Source organism: Castanea sativa, chromosome 10 (genome assembly GCF_040712315.1).
Source record: "Castanea sativa cultivar Marrone di Chiusa Pesio chromosome 10, ASM4071231v1".
Classification (NCBI taxonomy): domain Eukaryota; kingdom Viridiplantae; phylum Streptophyta; class Magnoliopsida; order Fagales; family Fagaceae; genus Castanea; species Castanea sativa.
Window position 1 is genome coordinate 12884721 of NC_134022.1, and position 25142 is coordinate 12909862.

Below are 25142 nucleotides of genomic sequence, written 5' to 3' on the forward strand. Positions count from 1 at the left end.
CCCCAAATTTTCTGCTAGAAAACAGGTGGTGGTGGGATTGTGACATTTTTCTTTCGTTTCCCTAACATAATATGGATTAACTTCAAAACCACCTGCCCTTGAGACATTGTAATATTATTCTCCAAGCACTCCCTTTCTTTAATCTTACATTGCCAACGACATAACAAAATCTGTGGGAATATAAATATATCTCCAGATATTTTCTTGAGTGGGTCTATGGTTAAAAAGAGTTGCATTCACAGTCCTCAAAAAACTGAGAGAAACTGACTGGAAGATTTGAGCGAGAAGAATATATGAGCTTCAAAATCCCCTATAATATTCTTCATATCTAATTTTCAGAGATAACCACTTAATTATCATAAACAAATTAGTTAAAGGCCTCCTCACCGAAAAAAAAAAAAAAGTTAAAAGGCCCGTGCATTAATTGAATCGAATTGAAAGTGAGAGAGCAAATAACTTGACCAATCAGATGCTTTGGACAAAGAATCAGAGACTTTGGTTATGGATTTGATATAATCAAGATTTTTCCATTACTCATGCTGTAAAACAACACTCTCGGTCCCTTGATCACTATTTTTGGGCTATATGCAGGGGGAGAGCCGAGGATATGAGGGTGGGCAATTGCCTCCCTGACCCCACCCTTTTCGTAAGTTTCTTTTATAAAATATTATTTCATTTTTTAAAGTTTTGCATTAATAAGTTTATTTTTTGTTTCTAAACTTTAAAAAGTTTATTTTTCATCCTCAAATAAGAAAAATGATCAAATGAACTCTGCTTACAAGAAACGCAAGGCAAGACAAATGGATTTGGGTCAAAGGAAATTGCTTGTTTTCCCGTAAAGTTTGCATATGGCCAAAGTCAGTGGTATAGATGTAATCAGTAGATTATTGCTTTGTGGAACAAACTATGCATGCTAAAAATACACGAGAGATTGAAAGAAACATTATGGAGAATTGAGATGACTTGCTCCCAACGAAGTGAAGAATTAAAAACAAAAATGGAATTCGGGGGAGAATAAATGCCCTTGTGCAATGCTGCAGAAGAAAGTCATATTCATTTATTTACCAAGTGCTTGATTGCAAGGCCAGTATAATTTGCATGACAACGGATCATATGTATTGATGAGATGGGAATCCAAAACAATATTGATCTGATAATTTGCAATATGGCCACCTATTTACAAGGTAGAGTTGAACATTTTACTCTTTATGCAACTAAGAGTATGGATGTGATATGGGAACTGCGAAATCAAGTCCAGCATAATGGCAGCAACTTAAATTTTAATGAGGTGCCTTCCAAAGTAACAAAAAGATCCCATGATTCCATGAACTTGGGCTGAGAATACTGGTTTCACCTCCTAAGAAAAGATCCTAGTGATACAAAAGATGTGGTTTGGGAAAAGCCTCCAGGTGGATACATGAAGATTATGTTGATGCCGCAATCCAAGGCAAAAAGGTATGTGTTTGCTGCTATTGTCGAAACTCAGAAGGTGCATTTGTGAAGGGATGGACAAATCAGGTGCCAGTGCGCAACACTGTAACTCTGAACTCAGCAAGTTTTGCAGGAATAACCAAGATAATTATTGAAGTAGATTCCAAGATTTTTGCTTTGATTTCCTGACAGGAAGATCTCATGATTCCCCATGGGAAATATTTCCCATTCTTGACGTTGTAAAGCTAGAAGAAAAGGCCAATTCAGCTGCTCATTGCTTAGGGACACAAGCCATAAGAACCGATTCTTTAAGTTGTTTTTGTGTGCAGTGTTGACTTCAGAAATATTTTTCAGAGTGTTATTTAAGAAACATAAATTACACAATCTAATAAAAAGAGAAATTCATATATTGATAACAACAATAAAAACACGAAAATTTATCAAGTTTATAATTGGTTAGAAGATGAAGAAGAATCTTGCACAGGAAATGAATCTTGAGTAAGTGGTTTTCTTATCAAATATTTGTCCATAATTCTAATAAAAGAATAAACCATAAACTATTCATTTGAAATATTAATAAATTTATTAATTATTGTGGTCTAGTTGTTTCATTAATTTGTTTGTCTTTTATAAACTATAATTTGTTATATTGTTATTTCATTAATTATAAAATTATTAATTGTTGTTTAGCCTAACATAATTTAATTTGTTTGTCTTTTATAATGTATTGGTGTCTGCCTTTGTGTGCCCTTACTTCCCCAATTCAAATATTCCACCCCATGGCCCCATCCACCCCCACTCAACAGACAAGAGTCACAAGAGGAGCCAATCAGACAAATTCACAATACACTAAAAGACAAACTCACCAACATATAAAGTCAAAACATGGGCAAATAATTATAAAGTTATAGAGTAAAGTTGTAAACCTAAGCCAATTACAGTTCAAAGAGAAAGAGAGAGAGTCTCATTTTAGTTCAAAGAAAAAGAGCTCTTTCTCTCAGACCATAGTCCACAGCAGAACTTAAATACCTTGAGGGAGGCCTGAGGGGTGGTGCTGCGGGCCATGGCAACACGTTGAGGCGAGGAAGGACTCAAGGCCAAGTGTCACAAGTTTTGATCCGATTGGACCGATCTCCGATCTCTGACGCCTGATGTGCTCTGTTGCTCGAGTTTGAGGCTTGATGTGATGATGATGTGCTTTGTTGCTTGAGTTTCAGGCGAAGGCACCTTCGCACCGATGTGCTTGGTCCGTTGGTCGTTGTCGTTGACGAGGTTTTGTTCTTTAGGTTAGGTTTCTGATTTTAGTTTTTGTTTTACCATTCGATGAATTGGCGGACGTGTATTTAGTTAATAATTATTTTGATTTAAAAAACTGGTTGGGGTTGGTTTTGTTTAAAATTGATGTTGGACTTTTTTCCCTTGGATGGGTTTGCTCTGTTACAATTTATTTATTTATTTATTTTTTATAGATTTTAGTTCAAAATTATTTTTTTTTTGCTTGAAAGTAGAACAAATAATCCACCAAAATTTAATTTATTAGCATAAAATTTTGAGGGTGTTCCTAATTTTTTTTTTAAGGATAGATAAAAAAAATTATTATATATAAATTTTTTTTTTCAGGCCAGGATGAACGCGGCACTGCCACTGTTTGTGTGCAGAGCCTTCCTACTGAGGTCGTTTCAGTATGTAAGACAGATGATGGTTTTTGTAACTATTTCTTCTTGATTTATGAACATACATAAAAACAAAAATAAAAATAAAAACACACACAAATACCAAAAAAACTCAAGCTACAGTGTTAAGTGTAAAACGTAGATTGCAGCAAACAAACGAGTTGCATTTCACTATTTCCAAATTCATATGTAACGTTTCTAATTATGTCAAAAAGGATAAATTGGAGGGGGAGGGGGAAGTACTTGGAATTGTGGAACAATTTTTTATTTTTTCACTAAAAGAGATCTAATGCCTCCCCCTAAAAATAGAGGTTCAATGAATAGATCTGCAACTCCGCCTACAATCTAAATGGTGCTTCTAGATCATCACTCTCTTCTTCTGGCTACCAACAGACAACTTTAACATACTCTTCAAAAATTACCCTTCATATTCAATTTAGGACCCAAGTTATGAACTGCGAAGTTCCTTTGCCTTCTGACTGAGCAGGCTTTCTGATTTTCTTTTCTTAATCTCACCCACTAGCCTTTTAACGTAAGAAATGTATCCATCAACATCAAATTTCCTTTTGCAGCCTGCGTAATTCATGTAACGTATTTTCCCAAAAATTGGTCGCTCCCGCCAGCCCTGAAATGCCAGCAAGAAGGGTGTAAATACTAGGTTATGGACTAAGAGAGAATTCCTTGCCCAATAAAATATCCAATCTCATTTCAATGGCATGTCTCTTGTCCATTTATAGAAAGGTAGGACTGTCTCCAATGCCTACCATTTACATTTCATTCAGATTTCTATGTAAAGATGCATGCCTTCATTTTCCTAAATAACAAGACTAATTGGGTGACTCTACCAACCCTCTGATTTTTCAATATAACAGCAGGCCCCTCTGCACTTTGCTGTAGAAGAATGCGACTAAAATATCGTAACAAAGAGTTATTGCTGTCGATAGATATTATTCTTAAATCCTTCCAAGATAAAAGAAAATGATCAGTCCATACCTGGTCATGAATGCCGCATATTGACCACATGCAACCAACGTATCCACTTGGGTCCCTGCCATCTATTTCATACTGCATGCAAAGTTTTGGGTAAATAACACTTGGTAGTTGATAAGACATCAGTAACAACCTCCATTAAAGCACAATAAATCTGAAGTGAATTAACCTTGTCATTCAGATATATTGATATTTCAAGTGCTTCTTCCGGTCCTCTTGTCCACTCAAGAATCTTTTTGGCCCAATACATCCTGCACAAGGTTTTGCAAACGCAATGACAGGTCAAAAAGATTGTGATTCTTAACAAAAATTCAGTAGTATTAGAATTAACAGTGCATCTAACGAAATTGCATACTGTATATTCAAGAAAAATAATGCATCAATCTCCAAAAGGAAGCAAATTTTGCCCACATATTTATATGTACAGCATTTTCAAACAGAAATATTACTGGCAATATGGCACTAGTGGCCAGGGAATCAAAATAAAGAAAGGAACAAAATGGTAAGCCACCCCAACTAACACACAGATCATGATGTGAGCAAACAAAGAAAGTAAACTGTGACGCCAAACTTCAAAACATCACAACACTGTTATAATCTAAAGAAATAACCAAATCGGTTCATGAAGACCATTTATAGTTAATATCACATGCTATCCCTAAGTATCAAGAAGTATGAAGAATATAAAAATTGATTATGGAAGGGTACTTCTGGTTTGGTTTCCAGAAGAGAAAATACTTTCACATTAACAAAGGCCATTTAAGTTGCAAGCAACATAAATCTCCATAATGACAAAAGAAGGGAAAAAGTCCTTCAGGAAGTCACTTGCCGCATAAAACCGTGCATCTTGCCATAGTAAACCATCTCCAACTGAGAAGCATTCCAGAGCTGGAAATCACAAGCCATAAAGATGGTCAAAACAATGACAGCATATAACACCAACTAGATGTAATTAAGACTAATCGCTAGAGGCATTTGTAAAACCAAAAGAAGACCTCATCAATATAAAGGTCAAAACATAAACTATGAAACATCAAATACTTCCAACATCTCATCAACATTATTACAAAATAATCTTGAAAAATTCAGCTTACAGGATCGGCTGTTTTTGCCTTTTCCAATTGCTCCCTGCTGCAAATTCCATAATCAATTAAAAGTTAGAGAACCTTACACAAGGAATCAACACAATCCAATCAAAGTAGAGCAAATTTGACTCACGTGTAAATATGTTCTCGCTCATCAGAAGCATGGTCCATCAAGGTCTTACGTGCCCATTCCCATGCTCCTTGCAGTGAATCATAATGATGCTGGTAGAAGCAGAAGTTATCGGCAAGTTCTCTACGCACAATCAACTCCTCCAAGAATGTATCAACTGCCTTCAGAATAACAGGTAGAAGATAGATCAAGCAATCATTGATGCCATTAACCACTGAACAAAGAGAAATAAATAAGAAAATTCAAATGTGATAGCAAACTACAATCAATTGTGGATGCCAAGAAGAAGTTCAAAAATAAGAATTTTTAAAAAGCATACTTATTTTTCCTAATCCTGATTCCATAAAAATATATAAGAGATAAACTAACCTGAGGAAAAAGTTTCCTGACCCTACGAGCCTCCAAAGCACACCGCTGCGCAGATATTTGCCCAAAGTGCAAGTATGGAGAGAGACCAGAAAGCCCTTTAGGTTTTAATGGGTTATTCCTATCTGCTGAATAACCTTTCAACCTTTTCGTCAAGAACCCATTTTTACTCCCCATCAACACTTCCATTGCTGCCTTCTCCCCTGGTTCACACCACTCAATTTCAGGAACTTCTGCTCCTTTCCTAATTTTACAAGATTATTTTATCAACACTACAATCCAAAAAATCTCTCAACTCAACCAAAATAGAGCATCTAACCTCAAAACATCAGCAATGAGGTCATCCCAATCAATCAACCGACTTGTGGCAGCCCATTTTCTACTTGGAGTTTGCAATGTAGGAAAATCAATGAGGTACTCAGGAAGCATTTTGTTTATCTTTCCCCTTAAGGTCCTAGCGCTATACTCCAACTTCTCTGATGCCACCCATGTAGGTACTACATTGTGGGTATCAACCTCGTGTATGGTCACCAAATCACTCACTCTCTTGCAAATTTCCTCTTTACATCTTTGAACTTTGCGTAAAGGTGAGAAGTCTGTAACTAAAAGTGAAGCCCTGCATTCTCTCAAAAAGTCTGGTATAGTCTCTTCAGCTTCTCCCTAAATACATCAACCCACAACAAAATTTGAGCTGCCAATATATTGCTTCATTTAGTTTCTAAGATAATGCATGGGAAAAAAAAAAAAAAGTTTCTAAATCATAAGTCTGGGAAGCACAGACACGGACACGGGTAGAACACAGCAACATGAGCAATTTTTGAAAAATTATAACATAAAACGGCCAGTAAACACCGGTATGGCACAAATACATGTACATGGAAATAGGTACGGCATAAGTTCAATTTTAATGACCCACAAGTACAAATTTTTCACTCAATTGAACACAACTATTGGTGATAGCAAGCACGTTACACATATTTCTAAAAAAATGTCAGTGCTATTAAACTCTAAACCACCAATGCTAAAGATATATAGTAGCTAAAATAGCTTTCCCTTTAAATAATTTATAACAAATTTAAATTCAATTTGCTACCTCATTTCCTAACAAATTAATCTTTTCTGACAAGTGATAGCATATCATAGTATCAAATCAATTAGTCTAAAGTTTGGACACACAAGAGAAGTGATAGAATAATGGTTAAATAATTAAATTCAACATTTTCTAACAAATTAAACTTAACTTTTGAAACAAGTGGTAGTTTATCATCACATGCCCAAAATATTCAGATTAATTTCAATATTGCCACTAACGCATTAGCGCACGTGTTGAAACAACTTTCCTTTCTCTCCTAACTTTCTTGGAATCCAAACAAAGCGTAAAATTATTATTTTAAAATAAAAAGAAGAGAACATGAACACGTGTGAGCTCGCCTGAAACAAAAAGAAAGGGATTTGAAGACTCTCTTGGAGATCGAGCTGCAACTGCTTCAAACCCCGCAACATAAACCCTAGCTGCCGAGCTTTCGCGCCAAGAAACTGGTCGAAGAGATTGAACGCCACGGCCACGGGTACACCGGCCCTGTTGGCCTCATCAACGGCGTGGATCAAAGCCCAGTTGTCTCTGATCCGTTGATCCCTGAACATCCAGTACACAACGGGACCATCCTCCGACGGTCCAGATCGCTCCTTCAAAACCCTCATTCGTCCCGGTGGCTGTACGGACGACGATAACTTGTTCGTCGGAGAAGAAACGGAAGCCATTGACGACGAAGGAATAGCGGCGAAGAGGACGTGTTTGCTAACGTGCGCCGGGAGCGTAGGGAAGTGCAGGTGTACGTGGCGGTGGATAATGTGAGCCAGGGGTGCGTAGGTTAAGAGTTTAAGACCAAAGAGAGAGAGTCAGTCAGTCTGAGAGAGAGAGTGAAAGTGGCAATTGGGAGTTGGAAGAAGCGAGGGAAGGCACAGTTTTAACAGTTAAAAGTTGTGGTTTTGAAAGAGTACACGTGGCGGATTCTTAACGGAGACACGTTGCCTTTGGTCGTTAGGTTAGTTTTTCTTGGTGGGCTGTGATTTGTTGGGAAACTGGCCCAATTTCTAATTAATGGGCCTCAACTTTCTTTAAGAGCCTACGTAGGTGCAATGGGTTATGGGGCTAGAACCGCACAATTGTTGTCATTCCATTTTTGTAGGGATTTGCCATTTGAGACAGTTGGAGATTCATATGCACAATTCATTCAAGCTTTTATTATGTGTACTTATATCAGAATTCTTTTTTTTTTTAGATGGAGAGACTAATTTTGACAATATTGAATTTCAATTGCTAGGGAGATTTTCATTTGAAATGATTTTATTTTATTGTTCAAATTAAATATTATAAATTTAAAGATGTATTCAGTACTACATCATTTAAAATTTTAATTGAAGTGACACTGTACTATCTGTTATAAGAAAAGATAACTCTCTCTCTCTCTCTCTCTCTCTCTCTCTCTCTCTCTCTCTCGTAGATTAGTTGTTCTTGCACTCAATCTCAATTCTATACAGTGACACTCTCAACTTGTTCTTGGCTTATTGACCCCAATTTTGGACCATCGCGGGACTGATCATTGGCAAGCGCGACAGTCCCATCTCTTGCCCATTTCTCATTCTTAGTTTTTCTTTTCCTTTTATTTCGTTTTGGTCTTGATCTTTTAATTTTTTTCCTTTTTTTTTAAGTTGCTAAGTGTCTTCTAGTCTTAATTTTTTTTTTCTTGTTTACTTATAGATTTATTTACTAAATGTTACATTGTGATTAAGCGTGAAGTGTATACTTATTTTGCCTTTTAAATGTTGTTTGGGGGGGGGGGGGGTTTATGTGAGGGTGATTTTGGGAGTGAACTTAGAACTCAGCGTTGGGCCAAAGAAAAAGCGTAATGGCTATTGACGTGTATGCATACTTCATATCAGCCTAAGGCCCAATCATGCTTGAATGACTCTTGGCAAAGCCGTCAGTCCTTTTTCTTTTCTTTTTTTCTTTTTTAAGACTAGAAAACGTCTCCTGCAATGATGAATTACCTCAAAAAAATTCAACTACATGCTCAACGGTAGTCCAGTGGTTAAACACAAAAAAGGTCCAGCAACATACGAATTAGACTAGTTCTGATCATGTATTCCTTCTTTTTTTTTGGTTTAATACACAGTCATGTCATGTAATTTCATATTCTAATAGTAAATCCATACTAGAGACAAACTCAATAATAAAAAATACATCATATCCATCTATAGGAAAATATTAATGCATAAATATTGGTCTTAGCTAAAGATAGTAACTTCATTTCCCTCAAGCTATTTGGTCTTTTTTTTTTTTTTTTTCTATTTGTTAAGGTGTGCAAACTATTGGACAAAATGCATTGTGTTTAGCATTTAAGTCTTGGTCAGGTCTTTGAGTTTAGAGAATTGGAAGTCTCATCATCTTAAGTTATGTGGAATGGATATTTGACGTTTGCTTGTTGCACATGGATTAATGCTAGAGGTCCAGGAGGTAGGAGAAGACATCCCAGGCTCCATACTTCCCATTTGACCTAGAGTTGCTAGATCTCAATTGGACAACTCTTCATGCTCCCCAAGCCACGCCACGACTCCCTATGTTTCCCCTCTTGTCATTTATGTGCTTTGTTCATGAATCAATGCATGACTACTATTGTGAAGGTTCATGAATCAATAAATGACTAATATTGCGAAGGGTTTCAGTATTAGAGTCTTGGTTATGACTCCCTTACGCATTAATTGACCGAAATTTTAAGGAAGATGGGGAGTTCCTTCTTCCCATGCTTGACAAAGCCAACAAACATCAAAGGTCTTGTCTTTGTTAGTAGCACTAGATGATAGGAGAAGGGATTTAAAGTTTTAAACTCACCTTGTTATGTGTCAAGACTCAAGTCCCCCATCTTGGTTAAGTTTTTTGTTTTAATACCTGATCGGTCTAACTATTGTCTGGTTCACTTTAAACAACTGAGAAACCATAGTCTTTCTATGGGCTTTACATGTCTTCATTATTTGCTAAGTATAGTGAACAGAATTGCTGGTATTTTATTTTACCCATGTCGTGTAGTCTAGAGGAGAGAGAGAGAGAGAGAGAATGGGTTTGTGGGCCTAGCTAGACTCGAATCATAGATTTCAGGCTTTTGACTTGGTGATGTCATGGTGGGTCTTTCAGCCCATTTTCTAGCTAGTAAAGTGAAGTTCATGCGATGTAGGGCCCAAATTCCTTTAAGAAAGAGAAATCTTGGGTAAGGCTCACTCAACCAGTGTCCGTGTCGTGTAAGAAAAATAATTTTAGGAGCTCATATATATATTTGCTGACTGGACAATTGTAATCTAGCAGTGAAGTTAGGATATGTGGTGTGTGCAAAAAATTGCTCCTCAACAACTGTTTATTGTTTTGTTTGCTGAATTATATATTGTGAATATATAGTGTTAAACACTTAAAATGTGTTGGTAATAGTTTATTATGTAATTAGTTACATTTTATTATTATTATTATTATTATCACTTAGTTATTATAGAAAAAGAGTACGTAGTTAAACACTATTTGATGTTATATCGTAGGTAAAGAGTATAAATCTTGAATTCTAGCCTAAACATTACTTGACGATTATTAATGTATTTGTTTGTTCTTTTTAATTAATTTTAGATAGTACTTGATGATGTATAAATCATCAATCAAGTTGGTTTGTGCAGATGGTGCTAAGCCCTCGTTAGTACTCCTGCAAATGTGAAACGAAAGTTCTCCTAAGGTGGTCATCGTTGTCGTGCCTGCTACAACGACTCCGATGCCAAAGTCAATATATAGAAATCTTGAGAGAAATAAGAAAGTTCTAAATACCAAAGTTATCTTTGTAAAAGTATTTTTTCGGGTGAGAATTCTATACCTTCTGTGCTTCTAATGAGTGTGTATATATAGTTTTGTAGTTTCTAGCCATTGGGGCCTTGATTGTGGTTTTAATGCCCTTCTTGTAACGCCTTAGGTCTTATTAATGTAGGTCTTGATGAGGCTCTGACGATCTGACAGCTAGCTAGTAACAGTCTGAGGCATTAAATCCTCTTATTAATAGCTTGCCTGCCCTTGTCCATGCCGTGTTGCAGGTGGACGAAGGTGTTTCATGAGGTCGTCCAAGGAAAGTGGTATCGTCAGTCCCGTTAGTTGCCCCCCAGGTTCTGTGGTCATCGTGGTGTGTTAGGACGACCATCAAAAGATGAAAGTTTTCTGACCAAACGTGGCTCTTGGGGTTTTGTTCCACATTTAATGCGTAGTGGCAGCGCCACACGCATCGTGGCCATGTGGCGTGTTTTGACCAGTGCAGTTAATGCCCCAATTGTGCGACTCTTGGTTTTCCCGTTGAATTTCAGTTTTTTGTGCCTAGTTTTTAAATCTTCTCCCTTTCGTCTTTCCCCTTCACTTTTTTCAACTCTCAATTATTGCTCAGTGTATCTTTTTCTCCAACCTGTTCTTGTGATCTTCAAGCTTTTCGCGTTTTGTGGTTTGAGCTTTGGCATTCTGTTGTTGCTCCCTTTGAGGTATGCCTATCTTGTCTCTCTTTCTTCATTTTTCTATGGCATAGAAAGATTGTCCTGGGTTTCTGATTTGATATACCTTTTTAGTTTTGCGGCTTTTAGGATTATCTTCTCTCCCCCTCTGTTTTTTGGTTTTCCATGGTTAGTAGCACGGAAGTTAGGATAGCTTGCCCTTCAATTTCATTCCTTTTTGTGCGATTAGGGGCAGCCTTAGGCGTTTCACGCACTTTTCTCCCTTTAGTTGAAATTTTTGTCTTTGAAGGTAGTGATTTAAGCGTTGCTTTAGCTGACTTGGTCCCCTTGCTTTGTCAATCAATTGATTGGTTTGGGGGTTTAGTGAGTGAGCGAGGGGCGATGTTTGAGGTAAAATCGAGCGAGCTTGAGACTGGGTTGTCATCTAGCGATAATCCTATGATGGTGGAGGAAGATATAGCGGTCTCCGTCCCTCGGGAAGTTAGGGCTTTTCACGCCCTTGGGGAGGTGTGCAGTTTGGACGACGAGACGTTGTCTAGGTTTAGAGAGAGATTTCAATTCCCTGAGAGGGTTAGGGTTCATCGTCCTCACGAGGAGGAACGAGCTTGCCATTTCTCGCTAGGGGGAAGTATGCTTCTACGAGGCTGCTTTCTGGAGCGGGCTCAGATTCCCCATCCACCCTTTCATCATGGAGCTTCTGGGCTGTTTCAGCATTGCTCCTAGGCAACTTATGCCCAATTCATGGAGGATAGTGGTCAATTGGATGGAGATATGGCTGGCCGTTATTGAAGGGATATGATTAAGGTAGAAGAGCTTGTGTATTTGTATCGTCTAAAGGGGTCCAAAGAGCACGGGTACTACAAACTGGTGCCTTGGGAGAGAAGGACTAGGATCATTAGGGACCTGCCCTAGTCATTCAGATATTGGAAGTCCCGCTTCTTTTTTGTGTCCGGGGATGAATAGGAGACTCCCTCTGGAGAGGTGTGGGGTGATTTCCCTAAGTTGCTCCGTCGGTGGAGAACCCCGAGTCTAAGTGCGTCGTTATTTCTACCAGTATTTTGTCCTTCAATCATTTTTTTGTGTGTACATTCTGTTGTCACTAATTCTTCTGTTCATTGTCTCGTGCAGTTAAGAGATGGCCCAAACTTAAGAGTAGGTATAAGCAATGTGTTGAGGCTGTCATTGAGTACGCAAAGTCAATTGAGGATTTCAACGACTTGGTTGACCCTCGCACTTTGGCTTTGTACTGCCATGGTTCGAAGCCTTCTGCTTTCGTCTTGCGCACTATTGAGAGAGAAGAAGAAAAATAAGCACATTATTTAGCTCGTCATTAATTCTGTCTCTTGCCCCTTATTTATTTATTTATTTATTTTAACAAGTGTTTCCTCTTTGTAGGAATGACGACTAAATTTAACAAGGATATGTATGCAAAGATGAGATTGAAGAAGAACGAGCCACTGTCCAATCTCGGGAAGAGGACAGTGCGCGTGGTGGAGAAAGGAGTCTCCGTAATTCCAGCTGCCCTCGGCACTGAGACGCCGAGGATAGCCTCTCCAGCCACCTCCGTCGAAGAGGTCACTCCCATCCCAAAGAAGCCACGCGTGGCCGACAAAGGGAAGGAGAAGACTGATTCCTGCTCGTCCAGCATTTGGGACGATGCAGGGCTTGCGGTGGAGAGGGCACATAAGGTCGTCACTTCCAAGATGTTGAAGGTCTTCTCTGGTATGCCTTCCAACGAGATTGTGGGTCGTCATATCCACAAACTTGTCCTGGTAATGTGCTCGTGCAATTTCAGCCTTTTCTTTTTTCCTTCCTTTTTTTTTTTTTTTTTTTTTTTTTGCATCATCCTAAAGACTTCAATCTTCTTTTTAGGTGCTAGGGGAGAGTCTTCATATCACCTCAGAGTATCTTACTCAAGAGGCTAAGGTCGTGTCTGTGGTGTCCAGGATGGAGGCTTTGGATGCGGAGAACTCTAAACTGAAGAAGGACCTGATCATTGCAATGGACAAGGCCAACACTCTTAAGGAAAATGCTAAAACTTTGGAGGACAGCTTTAGAATTGAGTGGTAGCTGATTATAGAAAAAGACGAGCAAATTATGGCCGCAAAGGAGAAGCTCAATACCATTGCTGCTAAGGTCGTTGAGGCTTTTCAGTAGACTGAGGAGTACAACACAGTGCTCTTCAGTTGGTATTATAAAGGGTTCGAACTCCTGAGGCGATACCTCGTCAAGCACCCTACCGGAGTAGATCTAGAGAATCTGGATCTGGAAGAGGTTGATAAGGAAATGGCAGCTAACAAAGCCTTCCAATCCACAGCTCCTAGGGATGATGCTCTTGAGAGTGCTCTACCTCCTCCTTCTGCTACTGATGCTTGAACCTGCTTCTTTTTTTTTTTTTTGGGTGCCCAGTGTATTTTTGGGCTTTTTGAGTCTACTTTTAGAAAAATATTTTCATTCTAATTTAAGAACGATGTTTTTGCCCAGTGTTTATGGGCTTTTAATTATCATATTGAAACAACGTTGGTTGCCTGTTGTTTTTGGGCCTTCAATCATAATTTAGTACTTACTTATTTTTGCTCCTTCATTGCATAGTTCTTAATGAGTGCATGTGGATTCTGTCTGCGTCATCCTTAAGCATTAGTAACCTACATTGCTGTTATTTAAAATTTTTGTTGACTAATTCCGTTAGTAACTTACATCCGTCTATGCGGAATCTTGTTACTTAGCCGATTTTTATGACTTACACCCATTTAAGGGATTTTGCCATTCTTTGGCTTTGTTAGAAACTTACATCCGTTTATGCGGAATCTTGTTACTTGGCCGATTTTTGTGACTTACACCCATTTAAGGTATTTTGCCATTCTTTGGCTTAGTCAGTAACTTATATCCATCAGAGCGGAATCTTGTTACTTAACCGATTTTTGTGACTTACACCCATTTAAGGGATCTTGCCATTCTTTGACTTCGTCAGTAACTTACATCCGTCAGAGCGAAATCTTGTTACTTAGCCAATTTTTGGCTTTTAAACTGCTAGGTCTGTTCGCATTAGATCATTGGCTGAATAGTCTTTTATTACTTTCAAAAATGAATACAATTATTTGTTACATCTATTGATGGTACTTCTTCAAGTGTTCAATGTTCCATGGTCGTGACAATCTCTACCCGTCTAAGGTCTCTAGGTGATAACTGCCTTGTCTGGAGTAATGGACGACTCGGTAGGGTCCTTCCCAGGTTGGGTTAAGTTTCCCTTGGGCTGGGTCCTTGGTTGCTGGGGTGACTTTGTGTAGGACAAGGTCTCCTATGTCGAGTCATCTGAGCTTCACTCTCTTGTTGTAGTACTCGGCCATCTTCTGCTGATACTTCGTCATTCTGTTGGAGGCTTCATCTCTGATCTCGTCCAAGCAATCCAGGTTAACCTTTAGTTTATCGTTGTTGCCTTCTTCGTGGAACGTCCCTTGTTTGATGCTGGTTATTCCCACCTCAACCGGGATCATTGCCTCAGTGACATAAGTTAGTTTGAAGGGGGTTTCTTCTGTCGGGGTTCTAGCTGTAGTCCTGTAAGCCCACAAGACATTGGGTAATTCCTCCGGCCAGGCTCCCTTAGCATCATCCAGCCTGGCTTTGATGATCTTGAGTAGTGTTCGATTAGTCACCTCCGTCTATCCATTCGCTTGTGGGTGTCTTGGGGATGAGTACTGGTTCTTAATCCTTAGGCTTGAGCACATATCCCTGAAGCCTTGACTGTCGAATTGTCGCCCGTTGTTTGATACGATCGTCTATGGAATACCGAATCTGCAAATCATGTTCTTCCATACGAAACTCTGAATTTTTGCTTCAGTGATGGTTGATAATGCCTCTGCTTCAACCCATTTTGTGAAGTAGTCAATAGCGACTAGTAGAAACTTTACCTGCCTCTTACCTCGGGGCAATGGGCTGATGATGTCAATTCTCCATTGTACAAATGGCCATAGGGAGGCTATCGTTGTCAACTTTTTTGCTGGAAGGCGTTGGACATTCTCAAACCTCTGGCATTTATCGCATTTCTTGACAAGCTCCCTCGCGTCCAACTGCAAAGTAGGCCAGAAGTAACCTGTTCTGATAAGTTTGCTTACCAAGGATCTAGGGCCTGCATGGTCTCCGCAAATCCCTTCATGGATCTCCTTCAGGATGTATTTGGCCTCTTCTTCATTAACGCACTTCAAGTACGGCATGGAAAAGCCTCTCTTGTACAGGGTGTCGTTCAGGATCATGAAATTGGTTGCTCTCTTCCTGACCTTTCTGCCCTTATCGACGTCCTGCGGAAGGTGTCCATCTTGAAGAAAGGATATGATTGGGGTCATCTAGTTGCTTGTGCTTTGTATTGCGAAAGTAAGGACTTCTTCAATGCTGGTGTGCTTCTGGACTTTAATCTTCAAATTTGTATCTGTTGGCCCTACTTCTGATGATGACTGCCTCGCCAGCTCATCTGCCCCCGTATTCTGGCTTCTCGGGATATATGTGAATTCCACTTGGTCGAACTCCTGTGCTAGAAGCTTTGTCAACTTCAGGTACTTTTGCATCATTTCCTCTTTTGCTTCGAACTTCCCCTTTATTTGATCTATGACGAGCTTGGAATCACTCTGGAGGAGTGTGTTTTTGATTCTTAGAGCCTTCACGACCCTTAAACCCATCAGTATTCCCTCATATTCTGCTTCGTTATTAGTGGTCGGGAACGCTAACTAAATTCCATACTTGATCGTCTCTCCTTCGGGGGTAATGATGATGACCCCTATTTTGTCTCTTTTTTGAATTGATGAACCATTAGTCTGAATTGTCCATCTTACCACTTCGTTCGTACTCTCCTCCTCGTCGGGGAATGTAAATTCAGTGATGAAATCTACTAGTGCCTGCGCCTTAATAACTGTCCTGGGGTGGTATTCAATGCCAAACTGGCTAAGCTCAATTGCCCATTGGATCATTCTACCTGCTGCCTCAGACTTGTTCATGGACTTCTTAATGGGTTGGTCCGTCATTACTAAGATGGGGTTCGCTTGAAAATAAGGTCGCAATTTTCGCGAAGCTACTATTAACGCGAATGCAATCTTCTCAATCCTTGTATACCTGGATTCTGCCCCTTGGAAAGCTTGGCTGATGTAGTAGATTGGGAGCTGTTTCCTACCCTCTTCTAGAATCGAAGCTGCGCTGACGACTATGGCTAATATTGCCAGGTGCAAATACAGGTTTTTCCCCTCCTTGGGCGGACTCAAGAGAGGTGGATTGCTTAAGTAGTGCTTGAGTTCTTGGAAAGCTACCTCACATTCGTCAGTCCAAGCAAAAGCTTGGTTTTATGTCTTGAAGAAGGGTAAGCACTTGTCTGTTGCTTTAGAGATGAACCTGTTGAGTGTTGCTATCCTCCTTGTAAGCTTCTGGACTTCTTTGACTGACTTTGGCAACGTCATTTTAAGTATGGCTCGTACCTTTTCTAGGTTTGCTTCTATCCCCCTTTGGGACACCATGAATCCCAAGAACTTCCCCGAGGCTACTCCAAAGGCACACTTGTTGGGGTTTAACTTCATCTGGTACTGCTTGAGTGTGTCGAACGTTTCTCTAAGATTGTCCAGATGAGCAAGTTCCTCTTTGCTCTTGACGAGCATGTCATCCATGTATACTTCCATGTTTCTCTTGATCTGCTTGCTGAACATTTTATTTACTAACCTCTAGTACGTTGCTCCTACATTTTTCAGTCAAAAAGGCATTACCTTATAGCAATAGAGCCCTTGACTCATGATGAAAACAGTTTTCTCTTGGTCTTCTTCAGCCATCTTTATTTGATTGTATCTTGAGAATGCATCTATAAACGTCAGTAATTTATGCCTTGCTTTAGAATCCACTAGTTGGTCTATCCTTGGCAGAGAGAAACTGTCTTTTAAGCAGGCTTTGTTTAGGTCCATGAAGTCCACGCACATTCTCCATTTTCCATTTGCCTTCTTCACTAGGACAACATTGGCGAGCCATTCTGGGTAGTAGACTTCTCGAATAAAGCCTGCTGACAACAACTTGTTAACTTCGTCTGTAATTGCTTGGTTCCGTTTTGGAGCGAAGACCCGTCGTCTTTGTTGGACGGGCTTCTTCTCGGGGTCCACATTTAGCCTATGCTGGATGACCTTTGGGGATATGCTTGGCATGTCCTCGTTGTTAGGATTAGTGCCCTTAAATCCTATTGTATGATGCTATGTATGATATTATGTATGACATTATGTATGACATGATGTATGACTTAATATTGTATTTGATAAAGTTATTTTATTATTATCTAAAATAGTGGTTACGTGAATATGGGACATTATCATATAGTCCATGAGATGCATTGTATGTGATTTATGTGAAAAGTCACAGAAGATGTAAATCACAAGTTCTTTGTAAACTCAGAATTAATAGTTCGTAGTCGGTGATGAAATTGGGCATTTCATCTGCGAAGACTATAACGTGTCAACTAAGATGATTTGTCTTGATCATGGAAGTGGAAGCTTCTAGTTGATATGTTGATATGTTTTAAGAGTTAAAACATATTGAACAGATTCTTGTGAGATTTATTATTTTCCTAACATTGTCAAATGAATAATAAATCTCACGACTTCTATTTGCATGAACTCTTAATCTGAGAGAATAATGGACACGATCATGAAGTGTAGGTTGCTTTGATATATCGGGAGTGAGATCGAAATAACGGTCAAAACCTCAGTATGTTGGGCAGCCACATTTAGTGTTGATGGAACATATATTCTCAAGATGGAATTCATAGTCTCTTGATGGAGATATAAAATATTCCCTTGAGATAAGTTTAATGGTTTCAGTTATTCAGAGAGTTAGGCCTAACCACTTTAGTAAGAAATTACTAAAGTATATATTTATGAAATTGAATTTCATAAATATATAATGAATAACTTTAAAGAATTAAACCGGGTACTCAAGGATAAGATGTAGTAATTTACAAAGTGGCAGTTTATATTTATGACTTTGTGTTACTACGAATATTTTATGAAGGGGTTACGTGTATAATAAAGTCTTGGGATATAATTTATTAATAAGGCCTAGAGTGCAATTATATTTATATAGTGGTATTAAATATAATTAATAGTAACTTTGGACTTGTCAAGAGTTGACGGAAAAGCCCAAGGCCCATTGGAGCTAGTGTTTTATTGGTCCCTTTTGGTCCCACTCCAAGCCACACACTAAAGCCCAATTGGAAAGGCCCAATAGGCCAACCCAATTAGATAATCAGTTAGTTATAAAGGGAGAAACATACAGAATTTTTATTAGAGGAGTTTAGAAAAGAAAAAGAAACGGTGTGTGAGAGAGTGTGAGACACACTTTCATTCTCCCTTTGAAAAACTGATTGAGAGACCACACATCTTGGGCGTAAAGTGGAATTGGAGTGAAGATTAAAAGTGTTCCCAAGTGCTTCTAATCTTTGTTTTGAATTTCTCCACACCAAGGTACGCTATCTTGTTCTTAAATTCTGAAATTTACATTGTGCACGTTATCAATCATGAATGAAATAGATCCTTGTTCGTCGCTTCCGCTGTGTGTTTTGCATGAGATGCAAAACCAGAATTTTTCCTTCACTCGTGACTCCATGGGAAGACGTCCATGTTTTCTTTAAGGAACCAGACGAGTCTCGTCTTCATCTCGGGACTCAAAGTTGTCCCTATTCTGGTCGTCTTTGCTGTTTCCCCTTCGACCAACTCCACTATCTCTAGGGCTTCCACCTTATCTTCTCTCCTCTTCTCGATCATCCATGTATGGTTTTATTTTGCAGCTAACACGGCTTGGTAGCATTCCCTGGCCAGTACTTGATCTCCCTTTACTTTGCCTACACTGTTTTCCATCAGGAACTTCACCTTCAGGCAATACGTGGAAGTGGCTGCTTTCCAGCGGTTGAGTGTAGGCCTCCCAATGATCACATTGTAAGAAGAAGGGCAGTCTACTACCAGGAAATCCAGCTGACGGGTCAACTGTCGTGGATAAGACCCTATTGGGACTATTAGCGTCATTATGCCTTTGAGATACACTCTGTCTCCACTGAAGCTGATGAGGGGGGACTCAAAAGGGTGCAGTATTTTTGGATCTAGCCTCAACTGTTGAAAAGCGAAGAGATAGATGATGTCCGCGGAGCTGCTATTGTCTACGAGGATTCTCCTGGTGTTGAACCCTTCTATCGTGAGCATTATGACCAAGGGGTTGTCATGAGGTTGCTTTACTCCTCTAGCGTCTTCTTCAGAGAAGATCATATCCCTGTCTATTTGTCTTTGTTTCGAGGGGGGTATCCTATGGACGTTGTTCACCTTTCTTTAATATGACTTCTTGAGGGATTTGAATGACCCTTCTGTGGATGGCCCGCCTGTGATCGTCTTTATCTCCCCAATCAAACTTGGTGGACACTGGGGAGCACGATCCTCGTCCTTTGGTGAGGCTTCGCGATTGTCCTTGTCATCGTCCCTAGTCCTACTGGGCGCTCCTTTTTTTACAAAATTCTGCAATTTCCCTTTTCGTATGAGCTCCTCTATCTGCTCCTTCAGGTCTCTGTAATCCTTTGTGTAATGGCCATGATCCTTGTGGAAACGGCAGTACTTCTTCCTCTCTGGTCATCTTCTTTCCTTCCCTTTTTATTGGTTTTCCTTGTATCTTTTATCTCGGCTAAAGCATCTTCGGCATTCATGTACTTCTATGCCTTCAAGAGCATCTCGGCCATCGTTTTTGGAGGATTCTTTGCGAGAGAGACCACGAACTCCCTAGATTTCAATCAAGCTTTAAAGGTTGTCAATTGCACATTGTCATCAGCTTCGTCTACCTCCAAAGCTTCGCGAGTGAAGCGCTTTACGTACGACCTCAGGGTTTCTTTCTCTCCTTGTTTGATGGTGAGTAGGTGGTCTGCTGGCCTCTTCTGGCATTGTCCCCCGACGAAGTTGCATAGGAAGGAACTGCTCAACTGTTCGAAGCTATCGATGGACGAGGTGGGTAGCTTGGTGAACCATTCCCTCGTAGCTCCTTTGAGAGTGGTAGGGAAAGAGCGGCACAATATTTCGTTGCGGGGCTGTTGGAGACCTAGTGTCGTCTTGAAAGTATTGAGATGGTCCAATAGATCCTTAAGCTCATCAAACTACCCAAGCTGAGGCAGACGAAACTTTGACGGTACTGGGCATTCAAGAACTATTGCCGTGAAGGGGGAATCTGTCGTCCTGACCATCCTGTCCAAGCTTCGATCCGTTTTTTCTTTAATGGTGTTCCTCAGTTTATCCATTTCCTTCTTCATTTCCCGAAGAAGCTCTGAGCTCGGTTCATCTGGAGTGGCTGGCCTTCGACTATAGCTTCATCCCTGGCTATCCCCCTCATCTTCCTAATTGTCTCTAGACCGGTTGGCTTCCTGTTGGAGTCGCTACCTTATCTCCTTGTTTTGTCTGGTGAGTTCTTCTACACTAGTTGTAAGTGCTTAGATTTGTAGAGCCAGTGCTACAGGATCTTGGTTGGACTCCATCTGGACTTAGAAGATGATTGGAACTACACTTTCAAACCTTAGTGCAAAAATGTCGTTTCCCACAGATGGCGTCAAACTAATGATGTATAAATCCTCAGTCAAGTTGGTTCGTCCAGATGGTGCTGAGCCCTCGTCGCTACTCCTGCAAACATGGAACGAAGGTTCTTCTAAGGTGGTCACCGATGTGGTGCCTGCCACAACGCCTCCGATGCCAAAGTCAGTATATAGAAATCTTGAGAGAAATAAGGAAGTTCTAAATACCAAAGTTATCTATGTAAATTTTTTTTTTTTTTGGGTGAGAATTCTGTACCTTCTGTGCTTCTAATGAGTGTGTATATATAGCTTTGTGGTTTCTAGCTGTTGGGGCCTTGATTGTGGTTTTAATGACCTTCTTGTAACGCCTTAGGTCTTATTAATGCAGGTCTTGATGAGGCTCCAACAATCTGACAGCTAGCTAGTAACTGTCCGAGGCATTAAATTCTTTTATTAATGGCTTGCCTGCCCTCGTCCATGCCATGTTGCAGATGGACGAAGGTGTTTCATGAGGTCATTCAAGGAAAGTGGTCTCGTCAGTTCCATTAGTACTTTTTCAAATATTTTGATGGCCATTACTTGTTTCAAAAACCTAAAATAAAGATAATTTTTTGAAAAATATATAAATAAATATTTATTTTAATAATTAATTACTCGTGTCTTAATTTTTGAAGAAATACCATGTGTCATCGTCTCATTTCCCTATCCATATTCATGGGTGGATTTCGACGGCATATTGTACTTTCTCTTGTTGCTGATGTGCCTGTAAGAAATACATGTCCTAAGTACGAGGCACTTGATATTCACTTGCAGTACTGATGCTTTTTTTTTTTTTGGTAAACTGGAGTACTGATGCTTAATACAAAAGCAAGACACGCATTAAAAAAGTCCTACATTATTACTGCTTCTTCCGTGTCTTTTATGTGAGATAGAGAGAACTAAACTCCTCTGTGTCGACTATAATAATCCATGTCAGTTATTTTTTGCCTCGTTGTGCACACTTACGGTCGAATTAACATGGAACATGTGAAACTCAAGTTCAGCTAATGAATAGGTTGGCCCGGGCTTGAAAAATCTAACAATGATTATGATTCACCTGGAATGCCTTGCCTCGATACTCAATACTACTTTTGCCCTTCACGAGGAGTTTAATTATGCCTATATACTTGAGGTCGATTGAGGTTGAGGTTCAACTTCAGTCATTTCACGACCAACCATCTCATCTATATGATCGACCCTTACCAACCAAGTCATGGCCTCAGATCAAGTTTGGATTTTGAGGTTCTAAGGTTGTGAAATATATTTTACTCCTTCATATAACCTACTTCTTATGAATGTTCTGCTTGAAATTTGATACACGTGAGACCATAAACTATTTTCATTGTTTTCTTTTTTAAGGGGTAGAGAGAGTTTGCCCTTTTTGATATGCACATCTTCTCCTTAAATTTGAAGTCAATGAATTCATCAGAAAAACATATAATGCAACACGAATCTTCTGCCTTTCCTTTTTGTGGCCAAACAAGTGAACAACCATTATAATGTTCATGACTCTCTGTATCTTTGTTTTTGTAAGAATGTGCATGTATCTGTACTTAGAAATAGAACAGGATGATAAGCCCATATTCAGTGCCCCAATCCACGGTTATATTTTACAATTCACTACAATATATCGTACTCATTGATCGATCAATATTGGAGATTCTTTATATGATTTGTTAGCTACAGTTCATTAGTCCTACTATCTTTTTTGCTTCGAGAAAAAATTGTTGCAGTGCCAAGTGGCTAGCTACTAAATGACATGCAAAGGATTTCACTCATTTTTATTTAAAAGAAGAAACAAAGATTCCGTAGGAACACCACATTACCCATTATTTTGCTAAATTCATGTCTAATATAATAAGCAACAGAAGTCATCTTCTTCATCATGATCCGTAATGATAATAATTACACACACCTTTCTCAACTTTCTGGTTTAGGTAAATAGTAATAATGGTAGTAGTAGTCCTAGGTTTACATAGAATATCATAGTCTTTTGGATTTTTTTAAGGTATGCGTATTGCTTGTACCTTAATCTTCTTCAATATATATAATTCCCTCTGGATTCAGCTTTTATTTCTTTATTTCGCAAGTGCTCATAACTCTTAACTTGCCAATTGCCATTTTCATATAATTAATAAATGCAAATGCCACTAGTGAGTATGAAAATAAGTCTATATATTGTGATAAAACTATGTGTATCTACGAGGAATCTTACATTTTGGCCAAACAATAATTATATACTACTTTCTGATAATTATATGATAATTTATATTATTTCTCCGTATCTTGTCACGTGTAATACACTACCACATGCATGTTCCTTCTAAATGGAGCAATATGGAAAATTAAATAGCATCTAATTAATTATATCATGTGAATGCCTTCAAAATGGTTAACTAATAATCCCACCAACTTCTTTCGTGCTAAGCAATCAAATAAACTAGGACTAATACATACACCCACCAAATCTCATTTTGAGATTCTATCTATACTAACATACAAAAAGTATTTACTACTTTACAATAACTAGGCACCCCCACTTACTAAAAGGACTATATTCACCTTGCAAAAAAGAATTGCATTCTTGAGAGAGAAGGGCCTCCTTTGTCATTTGACACTTTGATGAACTCAATCAATTAAGAACTTAAATATTAATTAAGCACCTGTACAAATAATGATGGTAGATATTTTTTTAAAAAATACAATACTCAAAAGAATACACAATCAAATCAAAGCACATTTGACTGCTTAAAAAGTTAAAAGTAAAATAAGGGTGTTAGGTCAAATTAAGAATTTTAAATTGGTTATTTAATTTGCCCCCACAGACCAATTAAAAGCAAACACACATTTTTTAAATAAACCATATTAGACGTACAATGAATCCTATAGTCTTGCACTGTACTCACAGTGACTGTTTATTTATTATTGCATTTTTTAAAAATCTTTTTTCAAACTTCTGAACCACCATGGACCGTATTTGTGAACCAATAAACTAGCTACTCTTAAGAAATACAATAGTATATTATCCCTTTATTTGTTTAATCTAAATATTGCGTTGTACAAAAATATGTAATTATAGCCAACAAGAACGTGATTAAATAAAGTTAATTACTATAATAATAACTCAATAGATGAAATAAGTGGAAAAAAATGGTAACAATGATTTCGTTCGTTGTTTGTGAAAGCTATGTTTCAACCGAACCTTAATTAATTAAAAGAAAAACAGAGAGAGAGAGAGAGCGAGAGCTTTGGTTTCATGCACATGAAAAATGAGAGAGAGAGAGAAATTAAAAGGGTAATTACAACCACTCTAGCTCACAGAGTCCCACAACCACATTGTGCTATGAGTATTGCCGCGTGAGATCCCAGCAGTTCCCGAGTATGATGCCCACACGTGCCAATGTTGCAGACGCACGTGGGCAATCTCTCCAAGTCTTCTGCACGGTGCAAAGACTACTTCAAATTAATCTCCTCATTACTTACACGTACAACATTCTCATTATAGCAGTAGAGATTTGTTATAATTGCATATATTAGGGTTTTTGTATTAGGATAGTTTAGTGGAGTATTTGTCACCTTAGACACCATGATGATAAGTCTCTTTAGTTTAACACAGTCTACATTCATTGCGTTGAGACAACCATCATAAATATATTAAATTATATTTAGTCCCTGTAATTATTATAGGACACAACATATGTACAAACAATATCTATTCATATGGAGGAATTTTGGAATGAAACATAACCCTAGAATCAGTAAAAAAAAAAAAAAAATTGTGGATTCGAAATGGCTCAATTTGTAAAGGGTTTTTTGTTTTCTTATTAAGGGACCTGAATTTAAATCTCTTTTACATAAAAAAATGAATTTATTGATGTATTGATCCAATGGTAAAAAATCATTATTATAGCATGAACATTATATATTCCAAATATTACCACAGTTAAAAAAAAAGAGTATAAAATTGAATTGATTATGCTTTTAGAAACCAGATATATAGAGCATTCATTTAGTAGGTTCAATATTCATATTTTCATTTCAACTATAATTGTTTATTATATGAAAAACATAAACGAATTTTCAGGACTTGTAAAATATCAATTTGTTTTATTAAAGAAATTAATCATGCATGAACAATTGAGTTCTTTTCTTTTTTTAAATGACAGGAGTGAAAATTGGAGATAATCAAAATTTTCTTAAATATAACGTGTGTGTGTGTTTTTTTTTTTTTTTTTTTTAATATTTGTAATGACAGTTTATATATAGGTGATTGTGTGCTCAGGTGCGCACACATTGATAAATAAATTAAGGTGATTATCTTCTTCTTTTTTTCCCTAAATGCAAAAACACTCTTAGGG

At 38.4% G+C, this 25142-nt stretch overlaps 1 protein-coding gene across 1 annotated transcript; it reads right to left on the bottom strand.

The window, feature by feature from the left end:
* Positions 1–3247: 3247 nt before the first annotated feature.
* Positions 3248–7610, bottom strand: LOC142611795 (deoxyribodipyrimidine photo-lyase). The gene is made up of 9 exons (XM_075783939.1): positions 7107–7610; positions 5995–6335; positions 5679–5919; positions 5313–5470; positions 5189–5225; positions 4924–4982; positions 4264–4345; positions 4098–4169; positions 3248–3729 (listed from the first exon to the last, which is right to left on the bottom strand). Exons 1-9 carry the CDS (start codon positions 7434–7436, stop codon positions 3553–3555), a joined length of 1497 nt encoding a protein of 498 aa, XP_075640054.1. The 5' UTR covers positions 7437–7610; the 3' UTR covers positions 3248–3552.
* Between the last annotated feature and the right edge of the window lie 17532 nt (positions 7611–25142).